This window comes from Erpetoichthys calabaricus, chromosome 5, assembly GCF_900747795.2.
Source record: "Erpetoichthys calabaricus chromosome 5, fErpCal1.3, whole genome shotgun sequence".
In the NCBI taxonomy this organism is placed as follows: domain Eukaryota; kingdom Metazoa; phylum Chordata; class Cladistia; order Polypteriformes; family Polypteridae; genus Erpetoichthys; species Erpetoichthys calabaricus.
This window is the reverse complement of record NC_041398.2, coordinates 184,508,264-184,534,430: the sequence shown is the minus strand read 5'-3', so window position 1 is coordinate 184,534,430 and position 26,167 is coordinate 184,508,264. Positions and strand designations below refer to the sequence as shown.

General features: G+C 38.8%; 1 protein-coding gene across 10 annotated transcripts in view; it reads right to left on the bottom strand.

Moving 5' to 3' along the window:
• Positions 1 to 7,949: 7,949 nt before the first annotated feature.
• The window catches only part of mapk10 (mitogen-activated protein kinase 10), a 402,326-nt gene continuing 384,108 nt past the window's right edge, over positions 7,950 to 26,167 (bottom strand). For 7 of the 10 annotated variants that reach the window (XM_051928085.1, XM_051928087.1, XM_051928086.1 and 4 more), the window contains one exon: positions 7,950 to 17,153. In XM_051928085.1, the coding sequence (XP_051784045.1) occupies positions 17,011 to 17,153 (143 nt within the window). In that variant the 3' untranslated portion in view covers positions 7,950 to 17,010. Of the gene's footprint in view, positions 17,159 to 26,167 lie in introns of all 10 variants that reach the window. The other 3 variants (XM_051928089.1, XM_051928090.1, XM_051928091.1) reach the window with 3 other exon arrangements.

Below are 26,167 nucleotides of genomic sequence, written 5' to 3'. Positions count from 1 at the left end.
ATCGAGCTTAATGTATAACACTACATAACACTCCTCCCGGTTTAGTTTAACTGTTATTTTTTTATAAGATTTATTGAATGTCTCTATCTATAGGATGAAAGTAGACTGCTCCAATCCTTAATCCACAATTCAATGGACTATTTTGCCCTTATCTTGAGAACCAGGTTCCTATCATAACCTCAAAGTATTAGTCAGCTTCTAAATAACTGAATCTTTGTGGAAGCCTTCTCTCCCTCAATGGATAGCGCTTCTCTTTTAAAAATACAGGTGGACCTGCTTCTTCCATTTCAGGAATTGGCGCATTCTCTTCCTCCAAATGAATGCCGTCCAGCGAGACTTTCTCAGTGTTAGATAGATAGATAGATAGATAGATAGATAGATAGATAGATAGATAGATAGATAGATAGATAGATAGATAGATAGATAGATAGATAGATAGATAGATAGATAGATAGATAGATAGATACTTTATTAATCCCAAGGGGAAATTCACATACTCCAGCAGCAGCATACTGATAAAAAAAATATTAAAGAGTGATAAAAATGCAGGTATACCGACAGACAATAACTTTATATAATGTTAACGTTTACCTCCCCCGGTGGAACTGAAGAGTCGCATAGTTTGGGAGAGGAACGATCTTCTCAGTCTGTCAGTGGAGCAGGACAGTGACAGCAGTCTGTCGCTGAAGCTGTTCCTCTGTCTGGAGATGATACTGTTTAGTGGATGCAGTGCATTTTCCATAATTGATAGGAGCCTGCTGAGCGGCCGTCGCTCTGCCACGGATGTCAAACTGTCCAGCTCCGTGCCTACAATAGAGCCTGCTTTCCTCACCAGTTTGTCCAGGCGTGAGGCGTCCCTCTTCTTTATGCTGTTTCCCTAGCACACCACCGCATAGAAGAGGGCGCTCACCACAACCGTCTGATAGAACATCTGCAGCATCTTATTGCAGATGTTGAAAGATGCCAGCCTTCTAAGGAAGTAAAGTCGGCTCTGTCCTCTCTTGCACAGAGCATCAGTATTGGCAGTCCAGTCCAGTTTATCATCCAGCTGCACTCCCAGGTATTTATAGGTTTGCACCATCTGCACACAGTCACCTCTGATAATCATGGGGTCCATGAGGGGCCTGGTCCTCCTAAAATTCACCACCAGCTCCTTGATTTTGCTGGTGTTCATGTGTAGGTGGTTTGAGTCGCACCATTTAACAAAGTTCTTGATTAGGTTCCTATACTCCTCCTCCTGCCCACTCCTGCCCACTCCCGATGCAGCCCACGATAGCAGTGTTGTCAGCGAACTTTTGCACGTGGTAGGACTCCGAGTTGTACTGGAAGTCCGATGTATATAGGCTGAACAGGACCAGAGAAAGTACAGTCCCCTGCGATGCTCCTGTGTTGCTGACCACAATGTCAGACCTGCAATTCCCGAGACACACATACTGAGGTCTGTCTTTAAGATAGTCCACAATCCATGCTACCAGGTATGAATCTACTCCCATCTCTGTCAGCTTGTCTGTTCTGTACCTTGGAAGCGTTTATCATAACTGAGTTGCTTTGGCAGGTCCTACCTTGAATTCCCGAAGTAACTGCTTTTGATCCATCCAGTGAAGTGGTGAACTGAAAATCGCGGGTTCCACGTTTCCACTGTTTGCCACGATGGCTTCAGCTTTCCACTGATGATCCAAATAGACTCACCTAAGTTCTCCATTTACTTTGACTACAAAACTCTTTGGCCCTTCTTTTCTGCATACATTCCCTCTAATCGATTTTTCTTTTCCCACCTCCAGTTATTCACCCAAACTACCATTCTATGACGTTCTTCTGTGACGTTCCATACATCCAAAATTCCATACATCCAAATTTTTGTCATGTATGTGTTTTTGATGGTTTGGTTTATCTATCATCATTTGTTCCATATTTGGTTTTAGTGGGCAGAGTCTGGTTCTAATTTCTGTTTTTTTAAAGCAATTCTGCAGGTGTATGACCCATAACTGAGTGAAGGAGTACTTCTACACATTGTGACGCGTTCGTCACTGTCTTGCACCCCAAAGACAAGGCTGAGTGTCAGTACTTTAGCAAAACCAGCTTTATTCAATTTGAAACAGGAACAGCAAGGTTATTTATTGTAGCAGAAGATACCACTCTACTATACATAGACACAGCAGTCAGGCAGGGTCCGGGCCAGGTCAGTGGCCAAGTTCTAATGTTCCCTGCATCACCCATCGGGCGACTGGTGCTTTTTGCATGGCAGCGGTCAGCTTGTAGTTGTTTCTGTGGAGCTGCGAATCTGCAGTTGTCTCAGAAACAGACAAGCAGCCCTCAACAGATGTGGCAGTCGCACTTCTGCGTGTTGTCCCGCTGGGGAGGATCTCAAAAGAGTTCAGAAGTCTCACAACATTATCAGAAAATTTGCTAAATGGTGTGAGAGAGATAAAGACCTGTGTGTCATGGCACCTACCACCACATTCACATCGGCTGCACCATTAGTAGCTGCATGGTATGGAGGTCTCAAAGTGTGTTTAATACCATGTAACTGTATAAATCTAAATTCTTCTGACATAAATTGTGGTCCATTGTCCGATACCAGCTCCTATGGAATTCCATCTGCTGCAAATACCATCTTCAAAGTTTCAGTTGCCAGGGCTGTCGTTAGCCCAGTCGGAGGGAAAACCTTGAGCAATTTAGAATGAATATCAGTAAGGACTTGAAAATACTGCTGGCCTTTCTCAGCAAAGTCGACATGCAATTCAATGCCATTCTCTAGTTGGCCATTTCCAATAGTGCAAAGGGGCAGTGTGATATAGTGGGTTCGCAGCTCAGAATAAAATAAATAATCATGGCTTAAAGAGGGGGCCACATCCCCATTATAAATAGGAGACGCATGAGTGAGAGGGGGCCACATCCCCATTATAAATAGGAGACGCATGAGTGTGGATGAAGGAAAAGAAACTGAAAGAAAAGAATGGAGGTTAAGAAAGAAGAAGAGGCGAAAGAGCTGTTGCGTGCGTTTGTGAGCGAGAGGAGGCTCGCTGTGTTAACGACAGGCAGTGGGGAGAACAGCCACTTAGTAGAGTGTTTAGCCGACACTCGGGAGCAGAAAGTAATGGTCGCTCCTGCCAAGCACTTAAGAGGAGCAGGAGTGATCAGAAGGTGGTTGGCTTCCATAAGGCTGCGGAAGTCGTAGGCTTGGGAGGTGGAAGCCCCAGTGTGAGCGCCCTGGTCGCTGGGGAGCCCAAGTCTCGGTCTGGCGGAGCCCTACGGAGCCAGGAATCGAAAGGCTACCAGACCAGAAGGAGAAGGCCAGCTGCAGGTAGGGCGACTCCCCTGGTGCTGCGCTCGGATGGGAGAAACAGGGGAGCCGCCAGCTAAAGAGGGCACTGGGTTTTTAAAGGACTGCTTCCAGCCATTATTGATTGTTTATTATTTATTGGGATTTTTAACCTCCACATCTTAACCCTGTTTTAATTGATTATTTATTTATTGACTTTTGAAGTACTGCACTTTATTTTGAACACTATTTGGATTTGTTTTGTTCGTTTTAATAAAAGCACTGTTTGTACTTTATACCATGCCCCTTGCTTTGTTTGGTGTCCTCACTGTCCAGCTCATCCAGTTACATTACAGACGGTGTCGGGTTCAAGAGGCTCCTAAAAAGGAGGTGGGAACGTGAAGCAGGCAGCTGGCGGCTGGTTACGTACTGCACAACACGCATCACACTGATTCACTTTCTTTTCAATTTCACTGTCCATATTTGGCCCCCATAAATAACTTTGAGCCAAAGCTTTCATTCTGCACATTCCTGCATGTGAGTCACGCTATTCTTCAAGTAATCGCTCACAATACTTAGGTGGTACAATCACTCTGTGGCCCCAAAGTTTACATCCTTGCTCAGTTGAGAGCTGATGTCTCCAAATAAAAAAAGGTTGAAACTGGAAATTTTGCATCTTATCTGGCCACCCATTTAAAGTTAAATCAAGCACTGCAGATAATATTGGGTCGTGTCGGGTTTCTTTCACAATATCAGTAGTTTGTATATATAGGAAGCTCATCTGTGCTAGACAGTATCCAAACGTCTCCAGTTTCTGTGTCCACGCTTTCCTTTGCTGCTGAGGTAACCTTGACAAAGCATCAGCTTCGTCATGTTCTGCAGATGTTCTGTATTGAATGTCATAGTTATATGCAGAAAGAATGACAAGAACACCTTGGTATTCTAGCAGCAGCCAAGATTTTAGGACCCAGAATGGACAGCAGAGGTTTGTGGTCTGTAAGCAGTGTGAACCTTTGGCCATACAAATATTTGTGAAATTTTTTGACCCTAAAAAACATACCTAATGCCTCTTTGGGCATAGGTTTTTCTCACTGCAGCTTAATGTTCTTGGTGCAAAGGCTATAGGCCTCTCTTCGCCATTTTCTACATGGGCTCTCGCAGCTCCCACTCCATACAGTGAGGTGTCACATGAAGGGCTTCAGGGCATCATGGGCCAGTACGCAACTAGTGGCCAGCATTTCTTTACAATGACTGAAGGCTGCTCTGCACGTTGAAAACCACTTCCATGCTTTATCGTTCTCTACCAACTCACGAAGTGGCTGTAATCACGGAGCCCTTTAAGAATTTGATGAATGCTATGGGCCACCTTCTCCAGAAATATTCACATAAACACTCATGCAAAAAGTAATGGCCACTCATTATAATTATGAGATACAATCCTCTTATGCAAATCAAAACAGATCTACTACTACTATGTATTCTGCTACCATTACTACTGCTATTACTACTACTACTGTACATCGACTCTAAATCAACAGTACCAAGCTGTATGGTGAATATAAATGTTAATTTTTATCTGACCCTCATGGACCTCATGAAACCCATCCATGGACCATGGACCTCAGGTTAAGAACCCCTGCTGTAGGTAATCATGCCGGGAACCTTCCGCAATAATTGAGTAGGCCTAAAAATGATCTTAGCTCTCCCACAATTTTTAGGTTCTGGAACTTCAAGGATGATTTACACTTTCTCTTTTGTGGGGTGCAACCTGTCTTTGCCAATTCGGTGTCCCAAATACTTCACACTTACCTTGAATAAAACTCCACTTTGCCCGTTTCACTCTGATGCCATACTGTTCCAGCTTTGACAACACTGCATCTTTCTTCTTTCGGCTGCTCCCTTTAGGTGTTGCCACAGAGGATCATCTTCTTCCATATCTTTCTGTCCTCTGCATCTTGTTCTGTTACACCCATCACCTGCATGTCCCCTCTCACCATATCCATAAACCTTCTCTTAGTCTTCCTCTTTTTCTCTTACCTGGCAGCTCTATCCTTAGCATCCTTCTCCCAATATACTCAGCATCTCTCCTCTGCACATATCCAAACCAATGCAATCTCCAAAATCTGTAAATGCTGCTGTTCTGTTTTAGCAGTAATCAGGATGTCATCCAGAAGATGTGACCTGTTCTAATCCTTGTAAAATCTGGTCCATTGCCAACTGAAAAATGGCAGGTGTGCTAGACACTCCATATGACAATCCGTTACAGCAGTTTAAACCCTTGTGGGTGTTGACTACCGGGTATTGTTTTGACTTCTCATCCATTTCTAAGTGTTGGTTAGCATGCGACAAGTCTAATTTGGTGAACAGCCCACCCCCAGCAAGAGTAGCAAACAAATCTTCTGCCATAGGCAGTGAGTACGGCTCCCCTTCTATCCCTTGATTTACTGTAACTTTACAGTCACTAATTCAGTAATTCTGTAACTTTTATCTATAATTGGTTAATTATGCAATGTCGCTGTCTAAGTTCACCTGTGTTCCTTGTTCTTTGAGAGTGACACCCCAAGACGTTGGACCACCCTGATTTCACCACTCCCTCTGGCTTTTTAAGTCGGTTGAGATGAGTCAGGAGTAGGAAATCATTTTGTTTGTGTGGCTCAGTTGAGCTGAAGTTACGAGTGTCTGGCAGCTCCTTTTTAAGCAAAAGACAAAATGGGTAATGCCCGTGGACACTGTCAGAAATGCGTAACACTCTAAAGGTAGTCACTTAAATAGTGCATACACAGCACTACCTAATAAAAATACAAAAACATGATACTTTATTGTTGTTACATTTAATCTCTCATTATATTAAAAAAATCAAATTTAAATATTTTTAAAAATAACTAAAAGAGGTTCTGTGTAACAGCCACAAATCTGTATTGCTAAAGAAGGGAATTGACTGATCATTGACTACCCAGCAAACACAAATTATATGCGAGCTCCTGAGCAATGAAATTAAAGTGTGATGAACATCCCTCCACGTCTGCTGGTGAAAGGCGGCCCAAAAGTATTTGAACAAAGCAATGCCTACACCCCGAGTCAACAGCAACCAAACAATAACTACACCTACTTCGATTCTAAGAACTACTTAGAATAATAAAGCCAGCTAATGTATTATGGCAATGGTATCGCTGTAACAAAAGCTTTGCTATGGAAGGAAGCGTTGAGAAGAAACCGCCGATTTTATGGCTAATTCACCAAAAACACTTGTGCGGGCTGAGCTAAAAGGCTGTCTGGTTTTCAGCCCTTTTTAATTGTTCAGACTCCTGAGCTTTGTTCAGTTGTTCACAAGTTTTTGGATTGTGAACCAAGATTTGTTCTGTGTGAATGATGGTATTTATAGCCTTACTTGCCATTTATAAGTAGTTAAACTGGCACTTACCTTGGGCAGATAAGGAGGTGCAGAGATGGGTCTGAAAGGCTATGTAGCTACACGGGTGTGTGCCCATGGCAAACAGGATCATGGAATTCTACGTGACCCATGTACGCCTCAGGGCAGGGGAAGACAGTTGCCCATGCTATTCAAGAGCTACGGATAGAACAAATAAGATTAGTTTGCTGGCACAAAAAAAAGGGCTGTAAGAATTTGAAGAGCCCATATAAAATGTGACAAGAATACTTATTGGACATAAGGAGAGGGGGAAGGAGAGAGAGAGAGAGAGAGAGAAAGAGAGATGGAGAGTGGTCTGCCTTCAAGTGCAGACACTTATGTGCGGAGTTCCATTAAGGGGGATTGCGATGTGTAGCCATTGCCAAGTTGTGCTCCCTCATTTGAAGGACAGGAATGGTGTCAAGCAGAGACCGGTCATGACAATCCTGCGGCCATATAAAAGGTTATTAAGAGACATTAGGGGTCGTCAACGGTTTGCAGTCTTCAGTCTACTGCTGACTTGTTGGGTGCAAAAATAAACCCTCTGATTGGAGAAAAGGAAAAAAATGAGTACAGTGTGAAAGAATGAAATCCCAGAGTGCTACCTGGGGCTGATTTTGGTGAGCTAATTGCTTGTTTAATTTTGTAAATAGAGATTTTCTTTTTCTATTTAATCTTGTTTATTGTGTGCCACTGGGACTGTTTCTTAGTGTAGCTGATGACACACGGCATTGATTTTGAATTTATTACTTTTTTTTGTTGTTGGGCACTGTAAATAAATAAATAAACAGTTTCACTTTTAGACTTTTGTCTGTGTGTCTTGTCTCTCTTCACCAATGGCCTCGGTTCATGAACTACTAGATGCTGAGGGTAAAATCATGCTGGGGTTTGAAAGGCATGAGGCAGCACGGGGTTCTGTTGCATAAATCGCCCGTTTTTCTGGTTCAGACCCATGCTGGTGTTTTGGTTTTGCTTGTCCACCTCGCAGTTCAGCCTCTTCTGACTAAAATCTGTTTGGTGGCACAGCACACAAAAGCTTGGACCAGCAGCACATGGGGTATCAGCAGCCTAAAATGCAGTTTTTAGGAACGCACTCTGGAAATGTGCTTATGGTTATCCGAATCAAAATTGCTTTTGTTGATCATCAAGGGCCCACCATGTCACACTAGACACAAGTCAGGGGGAGAAAGACTTCATAAAGCTGACCTGTCACAGGCTTCAGGTCACATGAGAAAATAAACTGTTTATAATTCTGACAAAAAGGACAAGGACCAGCAATCAATTTCAAATTTTTATTTTTTGTCACATACATATATTTATTTTTACATACACTGTACTTTTAAAATGTTGAGTGCTTATCAGTTTTGAATTGATTTTTAATTCAAATGTTATCCTGGAGCTGGAGCCTGAAAAACTGGCATACTTACAAAGCACTGCTGTAGGAACCCGATACATAATTTCAATCATACAATTTAACAAAATGGTTGACAAACAGTACAAAAAAATAAAACAAAATAAAAATTGTAAAAATTCAAAATGACACCACCTGATTGTAGTCGTTTGAATCAGACGTGACACAAGGTTCCAAACGTTTAATTTTAGCTGTACTAACAGCAGCCACCCTCACGCCCACCAGAGTGGAATACAATTTATTGCACTGGATTTATTTCTGAGAATAAATGTATTTAGTCAAAAAGTCCACTGACAGTACTGCCAGTATTACTGGCTGCTCATTCCAGACACTGCAGCCCGTGAACAAGTAGCACATCCATTTCATGTTAGGTAGACTCTTGTCAAATTATTACATTTTTGTCCATGATTGTGTAAACGTTTTTCAGCCAGACCGGAAGAAGACACATAGGCATAAAGAAGCACAGATGTGACGTTTTGGAATTCTTAATGTCTCAGCGACAGTTGCTAAAAAAAGAAAAACATACTCCTGTAGAATTTCTTTTGTGACTGTGCAGCCCATTTCCCAGTCATTACAGCTTTACAAAAATCGATTACAAAATCGATTGATCATTTGGGAGCTTGTTCAAGTTTTTTGCAAAATTCTGTAGAAATTGTGACCCATGATAACATACTTAACCCTACTATTTCACGACAGTGTAACCGTTAACGCTTACTACATAAAACAGTCAGAAAATGCAAAAAATCTACGGCAGCTATTATTTTTAATGTACAGTATGAATGAGGCATAATACAATGATTAAGTACTGTATAAAGTCAGCATGTTACTGATCCGATCACCAAGAATCTGTAAGGTTTTATTACCAAAGAGAATTATGACTTAAACATTGGTGACATTTGGCTGGAATAGTAACAAATGGACACGCTCAGGTAAAGTGTGCAGTGCTCTTTCCACTTTCCGAACCCTCGTGATCTATTACAGGGACACTGAGGGTCACAAGAAACTCCAAGATAAAACACAAATCATTAAAAATGTATATAGTGTGACATTTTTAAGAAAGGAAAGATGTCGCATAGTTCTAACAATCAAGTATACCTGTTTCAAAGTTTGAAAAGCACCAAAGTTATCCGAGTTATCGAACGTTTGAGCCAACATTATGTAAGGTGAAGACTGGGTCTTCTTCAAGGTCTGGCAGAAAACACAAGGAAAAGAGAAACGAAACTTGTGTTTATTTCAGAACTGGTTGAAGGCATACATTCTGCTGAAGAGTTCATAGAAAGGAAATGGGAGTAGCCATCAAAAAGGATCAATCCAACTGAGCAGCGCACACAGTTTGTATTCAAGTCAACAGCTGCTTGGAATCTTTGCCTCCGAGATGCATAACTGACCAGCCTCAGGTATCAGTGAGGGGAAACATGAGCCTGGAGAAGCATTTGCTGATCTTAATGACAACCAGCAGTTGCTTTTCCATTATAGCCTGAATTTAAAGAGCTAGAAAACCTCGAGGACCCTCAAATGATCCTTCTCATATAACCCAGCATATTGCAGAATGAGATACAATTTGATATTCATATTTAACAGCAGTTGCTCCTCATAGTACCGTTTCCACACTGGGGAAAATCATACATGCTGTCCTATTTGCTAAACAATAATGCTGATAAGAAACATGCAAGTCGCATGGTACCAAGGATCCTTGTTGATGACTGAAACAAAGCACTCAACCTTCGAGTATTACATGTTTAAAGCACAGCTAAAATGCATTATGCAAGTAGGATGGGTAGAGATTCTAAGGAAAACTGCGTTTGTTGAGTTTTTAAGCTTCTTCATAGCCGACATATTGACTTGGATGAAACATGACAACAAAATTTCCTTAACAAAAAGAGCACAAATAAATACAGTACATGGACGTGCCTTTGAAAATGTCCCCATAGAAAAGGGACAGTCACATTTTTATCAGTTTGCTTAAAGAGAGAAAAACCTCCTCACTGACTAGGCAGCAAAAGTACCAGTGAGATCAGAATCTTCATGCCAAGAGCAGCCTTTTTATTTATAGTATTTTAATATTTTAGTGTAAAAATTGCATTGTACCTGTGACGTACTTGGAAAAAGCATTCATCATGAAATGCTGCACACAGCAAAGCTAGCAGCCATTGTGGCTATACAATTTGAGAAATGGAAATGGTGATCTTCACATTAATACGACCACACTTGGGCATGACTAGTTTTCAGTTCCACTACCATTAAGTGTCAGCCCACACTGCTTTGACTCCTAGCTATGGACTAATTTCAGCCTTCAGTGCCACAATATAATTTTGAAGCAGATTTCAATGTGCAACTCTTTTATGGCGCAGCAAAAGGCCTGCCTGTTAGATATGATTAGGATGGTGCCATGGTGTAGCTGTGAGCGAGGTGGGAGATGACAGGGACAAAACGTCAGTCTTCTCTTGGTTACAGCAAATTGTGGCATTGATCAATGTTATAAAAAGGAGATATACTGGGGATACTTTGATGAATGGGAAACATGAAATGGACAGCTTCATGAGTATTCTTTAAAATCTTCAACACATGAACACTGTTATTCATCGATTGGATTTTAAAAAGAGTGGAAGTCCATCTCTGCTCCAATATACTGCTACCCCACACTCACATTATTACACAAGGCACTTCAAATGTAGCCATAGTAGTAGTAATACTGTCATGTGCACAGAGTACAGTGAAATTCGATAACAATGTCGCCACTCTCCACCTCCAGAATAAACAAGAACGTAATAAAATACATAAATTAGCTAATTAAATGAGTGATGCTGATTGTTTTTAGAAGCGTGACTGGTTTCTATTCTAAACAGTAGGATTTCAATTCATTCTTTAAACTGAAATCTTCAGTTTATTGATTAATGCATTTTAATTACTGTAATCTGAACTACTTTATGTGATATCTGACAACTCCCTCAAGTGGTGCTCCACAGCATTGCACTCTAACAAATTTTTTTGGGCACATCACTAGCACCTCCAGCATAAAAATAATCCATAAGATAGGTGGGACACAGTATGGTGACCCCCCATTGGATACTACAAGCATTTACATCTTCTGAAAGGTGCTTTACATGTACTGTGCAATATTTGAATTCATATTTTTACAAAGTTTGTGAAGTTAATACTCTTTATTGTTCTGTCAAAGCAGAATGATTTTTATTTCGGGACCAGAAGATGAAACAAGAACAGAATGGGATATGCGCTGGGGTTAAAACCAAAGAGACAAAACTGATTATTCACTAAGCCAGAAATGTGAGACAAGAATCAGAACCAAAAACTGGACAGGAAATCAGAAAACCAAAAATGGAAATACTGAGAGGTGCACATTAAGTCTTTCAGTTTTATCGAAAACACAGATACCTGAACGGTGCATAAATGATCTTTTTAAAGGGTCTCACCGATGACAAACATGAGCAGGTTCCCAGGAGCTTCTGGGAGGTTGTCTCGGTAATGGACGACGTAAAAAATCACTAAATGTAGCTGCTGGCTAATATTCAAAATGGTGCCATGATACGGGGCAAAAAAATTACAACTTAGTCAGGAACCAAGATAGGACAAAATAAATGTCCTAATCAAATTCTTCGACCACAGAAACCGCAGAAAAGCCACCAAGAAGTGCCAGAAAACTCCTGAGGAAAGTGTTAAAATATTCACAAAGAACGCCAATCAAAATATTGATGCTGTTTCGCTGTGCACGTCTTGAGGCCTACATGAATAATCAGTAGCTGAACAGAAGCTAAATGAATCCATCATGGACCTCACACCTTGTTAAAGCAGTATTTAGTGGAAAATGTAACTATATGATAACGTTTAATTTTAAACAAATTAATTTACTTAGATGTGAGTATTAATAATAGGGATTCAGGACTAGACTCAGAACTAGACCATAATTCAGATAAATATTAAAATCTTAAAATTCTGTACACCACTAGTATGAAAGGAAAAATGATATTTTCAAAAAGTAGAGTTCTGTATAAATGACATTATACAATGCAAAGAAACAATAATCAGTTTAGAGTCTGGTGCTGTTCAGACAGAGTAATCTACTTGTATTTCAGCAGTTTTCCTCCGGACCAATGGTACTCAGTACTCATTTAATAGTTAAATAAGAGAAATATATTTTAAATATTAAAACTCTTATGATGATATGTAGTTAATGTTTGGGAGTAGTTGTGCCCATTCTACTGAATGCTGATGGAATTATTTTGAAAATATACATAACAAGGGTTTTATTCACAAGGTTTCAGGATCTGGTATCTTATCTGAACACATGGAATTGAAACTGGGGTAAGTTAAGCTGATTTGTGTTTTCTGTTTGATAAAATTAACTTATAAAATAATAATTTCTTATTTATTATGGTGTGGAAGAGTGGCGACATGCTGCATGGTTGGACATCCAACTAAGTATTTCATTGCACTCCATACAAATAATAATATTATTTATTTTTAAACCAAATGTTGATTAGAAAAGTGCACAATATACTAACATTCAAATCCCAAAGAGCAATCAGGTCAGATGGACAGAGCCAGAAGGAATTCTCTTACTGATTGTTAGTGGAAAGAAAGTGGATAGGGCAAGACAGATACATTTATGACTTAGCTAAAGAACTGATGAATCCAAAATATCACCCAGTTTTGGTCACAACAAAAAGATTTTATTTCTTTGGAAAGATTGTTGTTATCAGTTATGGCCAAGTTATTTATGTACTGTGCCAACTCCCAAAGAATACATTTTTGGGGGATGTTTAAATTAATCTGCAGTATATTATTAAAATGTTATTGAATTTGTCGTGTGCAATTGTATTGGACCAAAATTAGACAAAATTCAATGAAATGGACTCTGGACCCAAGTGACCCAGAAGTGCAATAATAAAATTTCAGTTATCTTAGTCCTGTTTCCATTTAACTTTCAATGCTTACTTATTGACTCTAGTAGGAAATTCAAGATCAAATGAAAGAGTATACAGGGTGAACTGTTTCTAAAGTTTGAACCTGCAGAAAAGAAAATGGAGCATGTGAAAGATGACTTTGCATTGGGCTGGAATTTGATCTTCTTTAGGGCTTACAGTCAGGGTGTTATTACACCGCTGCACTGCACTAGCTGATCATACTAAATGTAAATGATCTGAAGAAAGATGCCTCACTCAACACAAAGCACAGCAAGACTACTGTGCTGCTCAGTATTTTTTTTTCCCCCAATGTGTCATCAAGTCAGATGCAGCAACAGCAAAAATTAGCTTAAGCAGCTTATTGATGAACTCATCATTAATTGCCCAATTTGGATAGGTAAATGGTGAATTGAGATGATTAGTGCATCAGGGAGTTAACAAAATACGAAGAAGCAAACAAGTCAAGAAAAAAGTCTGGTGCATTATTGCAGTGACTTAGCATTAGTGTGATGATATTAGGAATACATCTGTGTAGTCTGTTTTGTTGGGCTTTAAATAATATACATTTTTACTTTTTTTTTTATAAAAATATTTGATAATTCTACTTGTTTTTCAATCTACCCTGCCATTTTGCAGCAGTGGGCGCAGTTCATCACCATACAAAATGGCCCTGACTTGCACTGCCTGTGACATCCACATGAGGGCAGTTTAAATGAAGGTGGTGCGCTCAGGGAAGAAGTCAAACATTACGATTGAACTGCTGTTTGTTTGCCAGAACTTGTTTGGGGAATTCCAGGCTTTGAATCTTTTGTTACTTTCTGATGGTATTTGTAGGTTTGTGTGGACCCGACGTGTAACAGACTCCAACTTCTTATCTTGACCATTTCTTTGCCAGATCCTTTAGGATATTGTGATCTCTGCTGCGTTCTTCTAACAGACATGTTATTTGCCCAAGTGGACAGTTCCATCCATGTAATTTGAGTTGAACAAATAGTGAATTAGTAGCAGCAATCCATTTTTTTTACATATACCATTATGAGTTATCATTTTCATTCTGGTCTCTCACTTGGTTTTAAAGCCAAATTGCATATCACCTGAAACTGTCAAGAATCGCTCTTGTAAAACACATTATCTTTAGATAATGCCAAAATTAGAATCACTCTCATTTTTAATTTTGTTTCATTCTGATTTTTGCTTCTTTTCACCACATGGATTGGTGTCTCTAGATTAGCACTAGTGTGTGTGTGTATGTGTGGTGTGTGCATGTTGGCTCAGAGATGGACTGGCGCCCTGCCACGAGACTGTTCCTGCTTTGCTCTCTCTATATTTGCTAGGCTGCAGCCCAGCATGACCCTGCCTTGGATTAAGTGGGCTTAGAAATTGGTATGGTATAGGATTTTTTGATTTTAATTCTAACTGTAATTCTTTTTCATTAAAAATCTAAAACGAGTTCTTTCTTTGGCTAACCAATCCAACTTGGGGTGCCAAAGTGGTGTCATCAGTTGAAACACTGGAATAATTACATTATTGTTTTAGAAGGTTAGGCTACACATGAGTGTGTTACTTTGCCTAAAAAAGACTGTTTAAAGAGCTACCATGATTATATTTTTTCTAAAGACAGTTTGTATTAAGTGACACAAACTGTTTCAAAATAATAATTCAGTTAAAACAGCTTTTAATGGATATCCCCTACCATGCTTTATACATTTTCAAGACAAATGACTTTATTGTCATATTTAGCTTGAAAAAAACACAAAAAAAGCCTGCGAAGTCTTTAGAATAATTAAGTACAGGCAATGGTGATGGATACTATACGACGATGTATGAAGGTAAGAACAGTAAGAAATGTCGATATCCCCAAATCAATGCCACATTGCTGAGTCTCACTTTTGGTTTCATGAAGCTTTCCCAGATAAGCATGTAACATGAAGGCTCAAATTTATCATATTAAATATTTCTAGTAGTGGATGCTATAGTACTGAAGCTACAGTCAGTGAAGAAACACAAATCAACATGAGACCCCCCCCAAAAAAAAACAAATACAGAAAACAAAGAACTTTTGGCAGGTCCACTTAAACAGTAGTAATTGTGCATTGAATGTTCAGTTTTATATACATTTCTCTTTTCAGCCCAGTATATACTGTAGCATATTTTGTCATGTTTCAGGATTTCATTATACACAAAAATAAAATCGCTCATTGATACATGTCTTTATAAGAAACAGGCAAAGTAACTATTGTAAAGTGTATGATGCCATTTTCTTGAAAAAGTACACCAAAGTAGTCTTACTCACAGGCCTGCAAAAAAAGGTCAGTAAAATTGTCTTGGCAAAATGGACTTCATTACGCAGATTCAGGGTGAGAAGAATACTAAAAATTATCATGAAACATAAAGTACTGGTTAAAATGTGTAATTAAAAAGTAATGTTTAATAGTTAACAGTCAGCTCACAGCTTAAAAACAGCAGTTAATAGCTGATGTTGACATGTAACACGGCCTGACCGCTAACAAACTAGGCTACACGGCTCATTTTAGCCGACTGTGACTGTCTGAGCCACTGCAGTTGCCTGATCTCAGATTGTGCAAATGTCAATCTATGCAGGTATAAATGAATGAATATGAGAGCAGATACAGAGCACAAAGATCAGTTGATTCTTAGAGCTGAAAGAGTGAAGACATTCACAAAAAAAAAAATTTGAGTCAACTGATACCACTGAGTGACCGCAGGAGAGGGGCAAGTGTGTACGTATCATGTTGGACAGGTGGTTAGCAAGAAAACTGAAAATTGTTTAACATAAACCTTAGATCATGAACCATGTGGCAATATATGGAAGTTCATCTACAATATTCCGAGCTCAAATTTCTTGGAAAAAAAAAACCCTAAAATTGTTATGAGGGACTCCCCAGGATTTTAGGGGCATGACGGCACACCAAATCTTTTCTTTAATTGTGAACTAAAAATAGAAAAGCTTATAAAAAGGCACTTGCCAAATTCAATTTTAAATGAACATAGCATAGTTTTAAAGTAACTGACTGGAAATGTGTTCCCTACTCCACGGCAGTTTGCATTTATGTGGAAAAATGATTCTCTCCTGAAAATGTTTGTTGAGTGCGTCATCCATCATCAAAAGCATGGCACTGCTACGGGAGATGCAGGCTGTATGATTGTTAAGTATAGCAACTCCACTTTCATTTCAAGGCTTTTTCTGTTTTCATCACTTGTTATACACAGCTACAGTAATGCTGCCTGCAAGTTACTTCTTCAAGAAAACCATGTTCTTTATTATGACATGCATAAATGAGTGAGAGACATATTTAGACAATCTGAAAGGAAACTAAGTTGGGGCTCTATATATGACAGTAGTTCACCTGTGCCCCTGCAGCTCAAGTACTGGATTTCCTTAGTCAAAACACTTACTGTACATTTGCAACTGGACCAAATCAGTATTACTTGCAAGGGTTATTAACAGGATAAGTGTTTTCTTAATAATCTTATAGTTAGCATTTTGATCATGCAGTACTACAGGCAAGGGCAACTAAGGTTTAAGCAAAGATACGGCAAGGTATGCATTATTCATTGGAGCGGCCAAAGGTCCTGAAACCATTCTGTTTCTTCATTGTATACATAATCACATAAGCCTTGTTCGACAAGAATGATCTCTCTTGCATGTTAGAAGGAAATACCTGTGGAAAATATTGCCAGAATCACAAAGAAAATGCTCATCTTACCAAATCAGCATGGTAGTACGGTAGCTTACAGGTTGTTTTTAAATCAGCCATTAATTTAAACTTTACAGAAAAATGCCCACCTAAGCTTTCTTTAATGCCATATGAAGGAAAATACCAGCAAAGCAACTAGATTTGAATAAATATACATTTTAGCTTGAAATATTTATTCCACATAATTTCATCATGAAAATACAGGCTGAATTTCATTTTTGTTTTTCTCTCTAATGGTATTATTTTCACCTTCTGAAGAATACTGGGTTACGCAAGCAGGCGGCTAGTCACCTGCAACAACCGAGGGGTCCTGCAGAAGTTTCCAGGCTGCTGTCAGTATCCGATGCCAGAGTCTGGTCAGTTGACATGGAGGAGATATCGTTGACAGAAGAAGACGGAGGGAGGCTTTCACTGCTGTTTACGGCTGCACCTGTGCTAAGAAAATCAACAGCAATGGAATTAAAAACTAGCGGGAAATACCTTGACAGTTCCATGCATATATCAGAGAGTTGCAGTGTTAGACACGGACATATGTAGTTAATAATGAAAGTATGGGCACATTTAAGCTTGCTGGCATTAGGCCCCCCACTTTTTATGTCACTTATATCCATTTACTCAATAACTGTTTTTGCAAACAATTTTTTTTCAGTTTCACTATATTTGATATGGCACAACAAATTAAGTTAAATAATTATGAGCTACAAGAGGAGATATCGATAGGAAGGATTTGCTACAGAAATGTTTAGTATATGTTTTATTAAAGGAGACCACCTAAATATCTATAAAGCACAATTTCAGTTTGTTTCTCCTTTATGCACAGCTTTTTTAATTCTAGCTGCATGTGAACCATGATGGCAGCACATTGGTTAGCATACCTGCCTTTCAAAAAGGGACAGCAGATTTGCTTCTCCCCAATTCCATCAAACTTTTTCTTTAATCAAGTGTTTCCCTTGTAAGATTTATTGTGGCCCCAAGCCATCCCACAGTGACTGACAGTCAGGTCCATAAGCATTTGGATAATGACACAATTTACATAATTTTAGCTCTGTGTGTCACCACATCATATTTGAAAAGAAGCAATCATTATGTGATTGAAGTATAGACTTTCAGCTTTAATTCAAGGGGTTTAACAAAATATCATGTGTTAGAAAAGACAGACATTTTTATATGTATCTGGAAAAACTAAAATAACCATAAATATAATGATCATTTTCAATATTTGGTTGAAAATCCTTTACAGTCAATGACTGGCTGAAGTCTGGAATCCATGGCCATCTCCAAGTGCTGAGTTTCCACACTAGTGATGCTTTACGAGTCCTTTACTGCAGCTGTCTTCTGTTGCTGCTTGTTCGTTGGACTTTCTGCCATCATCATCTTGGTTTGCTTTCGCAGAATGTTTTGGCTTGTTGTCCATCTGTACTGTGAAGTGTTATTCTATCAGTTTTGCAGCATTTGGCTGAATCTGAGCAGACAGTATAGACCTGTACACTTCAGAAATTGTCCTGCTACTTCTGCCAACAGTCATATCTATATAAATATAAAAGTCAATGTGTGTATGTATTTATGTTCCAGCATCACCTCCGAACGGCTGGAGAGATTTTCATGAAACGTGGTACACGTTTTTCAATGGTCGACTAAAATATTGTAGGGTGAAATCAACCCTAACCCACCCCCTTCTGTGTAGGGTGGGGAGTGATCTTGCAGTCTTGTATGCATGTTATCATCCAGTTGACACTCAGAACGACCACCAGAGGGCGAACTGGAGGTGACTGCCAGCATTCTGCATGTTTGAGCCTACCGCACCCCTGTTGCTTTTGAAATTAAGTAGAGTTGGCCGGTTCTGAGCATCAACTGGATGATAACATACATACAAGACCGCAAGACAAGCACATTAGTGAGTCTTCATTGTTTGTTAATTAATTTTATTTTTAAAGTTGTGTTTTTGTTTTTATTACTGTATATACTCGCGGATAAGTTCTCCCGTGGATAAGTCGGGACTGGATTTTACCATGTAATTTCTGGTACTCTATAAGTCAAATGTGGAAAACTCATGCTATTGGTCCAAGAGATTATGACATGCTAACGCCCACCTGAGAGAGAACCATGGAGCACACTGCCTTTATTTTCTATGTGGGTGCGGCAATGCGCTGTATCAACGAGTACTCCTAATCTCTCTATTGTGCCTATGTGACCACACGGTAATACCCAAACTATTCCGAAGCAACGTTTGCACTGATTTGTGTTTTTTGTATCTCACACCCTCATACACCTTTATTGTACCAGCATCCCTTATCTACAATGGAGTGTTCGATCAGAAGAAAATATGAAGCTGGTTTTAAATTAAACTTCGTTGAAGCAGCAAAAGAAATTGATAACTGCGCTGCTGCAACAAAATTCAATGCGTCTGAGAAACTGTTGCGAGATTGGAGGAATAACGTAATAAAAACAAAAAAAAATTTAAGTGTCGCATTTTTGAACGGGTGTATAAGTCAGGGTCTGATTTAATGATCGATATTTTGGATTTCAAGACCCGACTTATATGTGAGTATATACGGTATATTTTTTTCAAACAATTAAAAAAATAAAAAACACTTTTATTTTCCTCCCGGGCAATGCCGGGTATTTGAGCTAGTAATCAATAAAAACTAGTGAGTGACTTCCATTTGAAGCCATGCATGATCATGCCATAAAGCTGCCTCTACCATGTTTCACAGATGATGTGGTATCCATCGGATCATTAGTCATTTCTTCTCTTCTCCATACTCTTCTCTTTCCAAAATTCTGGTATATATTGATCTTAGTTTCCTTTGTCCACAGTACTAGTGTGTTGTACCATTTTAGCCATTATGGATGTAATGAGAAGTTAAGCAAAATGACACTTCTTATTGGGCAACTAGAAAAATTACAATAAGCAAGCTTTTGAGGCAAATTAAATTAAAATGTAATCTTTCTAGTTAGCCAATAAAAGGTGTCATTTTGTCCACAGACAAAGGGCAGGCTTTTAAAAAACATTTTCTGGCAAAGTCCAATCTGCCCTTCCTATGCTTGAGGTTTTCAGTGGTTTCCAATTTGTGGTAAATCCTCTATCTTTACTTTCATAAAGTTTTCTATTCATTGGATACTTTGACAATGATAGGCCTACCTCATGTAGAGTGTTCTTCATTTGGTTAAAATTTTGTGAAGGGGTTCTTCTTCACCAAGGAAAGAATTAAGCAATCACAGCACAAAAGTTTTCCATGACTGTCCAGGCCTTCTGTAGTTGCTAAGTTCACCAGTGTGTTTCTTCTTTTTAAGAATGTAGCAAATGGTTGATTTGACCACTCCTCATGTTTCTCTCTAAAGGGTTTGTTTTGTTTTCTCAGCCTAATGATGGACTGTTTTCACTTGCATGGACAGCTCTTTGGACCTCATATTGAGAGTTCACAGTAACAGCTCCCAAATGCAAATTCCATAATTGGGATCAATTCCAGATCTTTTACCTGCTTAATGGTTAATGAAATGATGAGGAATGTGCTCAAACCTGGCTATGAAACAGCTTGTCAGTCAAATGTCCATATACTTTTGAGCCTCTGGAAATGGTGAAAAATGGCTGTAATTCCTAAACAGCTCATACAATATTTTTGGTAAGGTCTAACTTCAATCATATAATGACTGCTTAATTTCAAATTTATTGTGGTTGCGTACACAGCCAAAAATATTAGAATTGTGTCACTGTCCAAACAGTTATGGACCTCACTGTAAGTGCCGTCGGTGTAATCTCTCACCACTACACCATTGCAACCTGCCCAGTAGTGTTTGGTTCTTGTATTTGAAGTTCCACTTTGCAACTAGTAGTTGTAACCCCATAGTTGAGTTAAATCTTATAATTGAGATCATTTACCACATTTTGTCTAAACACAATCATTGTTTCTACTTTAAAATCACTTTCTGAATTGAATACAGGACTCCTGACCAATGAATGATGGCCAGGGGTGGAGAGGCAGATCTTCAAATCAAAAAATTTACAGCGGATTTGAAATAATGCTTTGCCAATGGCCACCGTTGCTCATTTAAAATCACATGTTATGGCATGTGGGAGGTTTTGTATTCTCAGATTAAAGAGATAACTAAACACATAGTGAAATTAAATGCTCAGAATATTTTACTATCAACTTAACTGAATACTATACTCTAGGTGGATGGCATACTGCCAAATCATTAACTTAACTTAAATTTTCATGTATAATTTCCCAGTTCTAACAATGTCTAAGTGAGCTTTCTTCAGGTATTTCACTTTTTTTCTTAACCATGTGTAGTTAAGGATAGCTGGCAAAGCTGACTTAACCCAGTATGAGTTAATGTATGCCTGTCTCTCTGCCCTATCCCAGAATGAGTCATTTCATGCACCAATTTGGCCCAGCTCCCCATGACACTGTCCTGGCAAAATGCAGGCTCAGAAAATGACGGTGTTCCACAGTAACCCTTTTCTTTTTTGGGAATACTTCTAAAGGGAAACACAACTGAGTGGCAGTGCATCATTAATTAATGAAATGGACAGGACTGGCACATTACAGGGCTTTAAGATAACATCCCATCTATCCTTCTGGGAAGACCAGCCTTTTAGATTTTTAGTAACCAAACTTAAATCATTGCCCCTATCTCTCTATAAAACTAGTAGCAGAGTATTACTGTCAGAAACCTTGGGAACTTAAAGTACTATTAAAAAAAGACAGATTTATTAATGCAAGACTGAAAATTAGAAGTCACAGAGATGTCACTAGTATGAAAAAGTAAGTCTGGCAAAAACTGAGCAAAAGAGGAAGAGTAAGATGTAGCAATTATCAGGTAATTGTCAAACATGGATGTGGAAAAACAAAAATGAAGGTGCAAAACTTGACAAGAACACATAGCTGAAAATAACTCTGTAATAACATCTTTAGAGTAATAAACACAAATACAAATACAAATGAAATGACATGCTAAGAGAAATCAAGCTTTGTGGTGCTGCTGTAAAGTAACTTTGGTTGGAAAAAACAGTAAGTGTAGCTGCAGCATTCAATTTGAAATGCAACACAGTGACACCTGGAGGCTGAGAAAGGAATTACAGCAGATCAGAGGCTATAAGGGCAGGAGATTCACATGAGCTACACATTGCTGCCTAATCATTCTATCCATTAGATGCCTGTATTTATGTTCTGAACAAGGGCTGTACTCAGAAGGCCCCAAATGTAAAGGATGAGGTTGTTCCAAAATAAGCAGGATATGAAGAAACTTGTTAGGAAGGTAAAACTCCATAAGGTTGCGGGACCTAATGGGATATCGCCCCAGGAAGTGTTCAACTCCTCCCTATTCAAATCCATTGTTCCTCTTGCTTTAAAATAATTCATGCTTTTCCAATCCCCATAAAGTTGAAAATGAGGTGCCTGAAAGATTATCTCCCAGTAGTATTAACTTCTGTGGTGTTGAAAAGGCTAGTATTTTCCTACACATTCTCTGGACTCTTTGCAGTTTGCCTAACAGAACAGCAAATCATTGGGTAACATTCTCTCCATAACTGAGTATACATACAAACAATAGTAAAATAAAACATCAAAACTGCTTATTCTAAGGACTGTCATCCCACAAGGCTGTTGTCTAAATACAAAGTTGTTCTCTCTATTTACCTATGACTGCATAACAAGAACCTCACCACTAAATTTGCAAATTACACCATTATAAATGCCTAATCATGTGGTGAGGTGGTGTCACAGCAATAACCAGAAGTGGACCATTAAAAAAAAAAATCGGGAGTGGTCTCCCCTAGACTTTCTTGTATACTCAGATATGGGGATGAATATTTAAGGAGTAAACCACAAGAAAATGATTATATTTTTATATTATATACATTAAAGAACCATCAACAACAAATCAAACCAAATTAATAATATATTGAACAACTACTATAAAAGTAAAGTTGAATAACTTGGAATGCATGAATAAAAAAGTTCCACTTCCAGTTAGCAGAAATAGATCAAAAGTTGACAGAAATCTACATTTTGTACCTAATACTTGTAGGCAAAATTTGGTTGACCTAACTGAAAGTGTACTGAAGTTATCGTGTTTATATACACACACACAGGCAGACAGACACACAGACATTAATTCCATTGGTATTTCGGACAAAGGGAGGTCTAAAAAGTCAAGATTCATCAAAATCTCGAAATCAAATTTTTGGACGATTACAATATTTTCCCTATACTTCATATATGTGAAAGTGAAAAGAGCTAATAGTAGATTGCCATACTCAGTATTAATGGGAGCAAAATGGAAATAGTTACCAACTTTAGGTTTATGGAGCTCATGTCATGTACTAATGACATAACCTAGTCAGTGGACATGCACATTATCTTGAAGAAGGCTCAACATCTCTATTTTCCTAACTTGCCTCAAACAATGGGGGATTCCAGTACCATTTTTGGGGAATTTATGCCACTGCATCATTGAGAGTGTTCTCATCTATGGGATCACCATCTGATGAAGGAATACCACTTCTCAAGTGAGAAAAAGGCACTGTAGAGAATGCTGAAGCTGGACGAGAAGCAGGATCATTGGTCTCTGGCCTCACAAAGAGTATACAGCCATGGTGCAGGACTGTCACCACCCTGGACATGAGCTCGTCACCCTACCACCCTCGGATACAAAACCATACAGACACTCACAACCAGATTTTTCATAAACTTTTATTCACAATCAGTGTGACTGGCGAACACTAGGCCATGAACGTTGGAACACACCTACAACATCTATTCCATTAGAATTTATTGACTATACTGCACATATCCAGTGATTGTTTACATGTTTGTATTGTATTCAAACTGTCCTAGTATAAGCACTAGTTATAGTACATTTGGCAATAAATAAATCAGTCAATGCAATCAACAGTACCAAAAGAAGACTTGACAAAAATAGTAAGAATCTCAACCATACATTCTGCTGAACTGGATATTTTAATCATTTTTGTTTCAAAAGATTATTATAATATAAAGACACAATGAAACAAGCATAAGCATATCTTGATACAGTACATGTAGTGTCATTAATACAAAAAATTGGTTAAGAGGTGTGGAAGATAACTGTAATGATTAAACTGACTAAACAGTTTTGTATTAAACTGCAGTGTTTATTTAGCCTCTAAATTAAAAATGTCTCATACCTCATGGCATGAAGGATAAATATGAGGGAGTCATTCAGATTAACAAATCAGAAAGAGATAGATAGATACTTTTAGGTAGATACTTTTATTATTTTCTAAACATCCACCGTTGGCTCCATCATTCCGTGACACCTCAGACGGATTAAATGTTTTGTTCCTAGAAAATGTTTTGATTTATGTTCACATCTCCTACAAAAGTATTATCATATTTGAAGATGAAGTAGTCATATTCCTAATTTTTGTACTACAAATTGAACTACATATAGTATTGCGAGTGAACAGACTGAACTCATAAAATAAGCTTTTAACTCGGTGCATAAAACTTAAATGTACATTTAGCAATTTACCTTTATAAATCTCAATAATCTTGTAAATGTGTCCCATGTGAAGCATAAATACCTGATGGACAATCTGGAGGTTTGCAAGGAAATAACATATGATCATTGATCAAGGGGTTTGGGACCCCCGTGAAGCAACAGGTGCTGTTGCACCGCAAAGCAATGAAACACAGTCGGTGAGCTTTGTCTCCCAATAACAACTGCATTGCAGTTCAAAAACAGATGTGCCACACAGATGAAATTGCTGTGCTGTTGCCAGGACCGCCTAAGCAGCAGGTGATGCATCCAATACAGTCCCTCTTGAACCAACCCTGGCAAAAATGTCTATCAAACCTCAGAATCAGTGGCATTTCATTTCAGGGCTTGCACAGTAATCAATTCAAGACTCTGTCCTTCTCTACAGATCATTGCAAGTTTCAAATTTCATTCTCTTAAAAAACTTTACTTGCACAAACACGCCGCCCGAAGCAAGAAATCCACGAAAACATGCACTTCTGTGGCTCATTCATAGGTAACAATTGTATGTGCAATGCTTGATTCTTTTCATATCACAGAAAAGGAGCACTAAATAATAAATGACCTACAAATGACAGAACACTGCAACACATTTATTACACCACAACAAAGCACCTAAGTCAATTTTGGCTAATTATGACATAGCCTTCCTGTTTTTCACTCCCTCTGAAATGCCATCTCGCATCCCCGGTATTCTGAATAAAATGTAAGATGCGTATTTTATTTCTTTTTGGCAGACTGAAAAAAACAATGTTTTCTGTTATGGCATGTATAAATATTTAATGTTAAAACCGAAAAAAACTGAAACAAAATCTTCTTCTTTACCTAGAATATAATTTTTAAAATTCATCATTGCTACACTGACAACCATTCCACATGCCAATACGGAGCGAAGCAGAAGCATAGTGGAGCAGATTCATATTCACAAGTTTTACTCGGAAAGATTCTATTCGAGGAAGACTTCAAATTACAGCTATTCACAGAGCATATAATTTAACTGTTCTTAACTGACAGCCAAAAGATTCCATGCCATTGAGTATGACTTGATCAATTAATGCCTGCTCCTCTCATCATATGCATTTAGGTCTAAAAGCTATAAGTTTGCTAAGCTTCCTGTCTCCCTTTAAGTGATCTTTATAATAACCGAAATAATAATTAATAAATGCATTGACTTAAAAGGTGTAATATGAATAAGATATGAACAAGACTATGTTTGACATAAGAGATTATACTACATAAAGCAAAAAAACCCCAACATATTTGAACAGTAAGATGAATAGCTTGTGCCATTAAGTCCAACAAAAAGGTGAAAAATCACCAGCAGGCACTTCTTCTTGGACCTTTTTACAGCTGTGTCAGTGTGTGACAAATGGTCCAAGGTGGCGGGAGTGTTTTTAAATAATTAATCGGGTGCAGGTGTATGCAGGCATGCTTTGCTCCGTAGTTAATTGGGGTACTTGGCCATGCACCACATACACGTGTGGAGGCAGGCGGATCAGTCGAGTGCCTCAACTGTCCCTCTGAGGGAGTGACATGTCGCACCTGCACTCGATTAAACAGGAGATATAAAAAAGTGCCTGCACAGGAAAGAAGGAAAAAGACAAGCGGAAATTAAAGGAAAGGACAGGGAATAGGGTAGGATCGAGAGAGCGAGTGCAAGAAGTGAGGAAACAAGTGGACGGGAATGGAGCCCCAGGAATGAATTGTGTGGCTGGAATTAAAGAGGGGGCTGACTTTTGCTCCTACTGAGCAGTCAGGGAGCAGGAGCAAACAAAATTACTCACTGAGGAGGACTCTGAAGGAGGAAGGTTTGATGGCACCCTTTGGAATATCAGAGGATTGGCGACAGAGACAAGGGAAGCACTGAGGGTTGTCTGTGCAAGTTGGATGACGTCTCACTATGCTGCGAAATCTGAATTG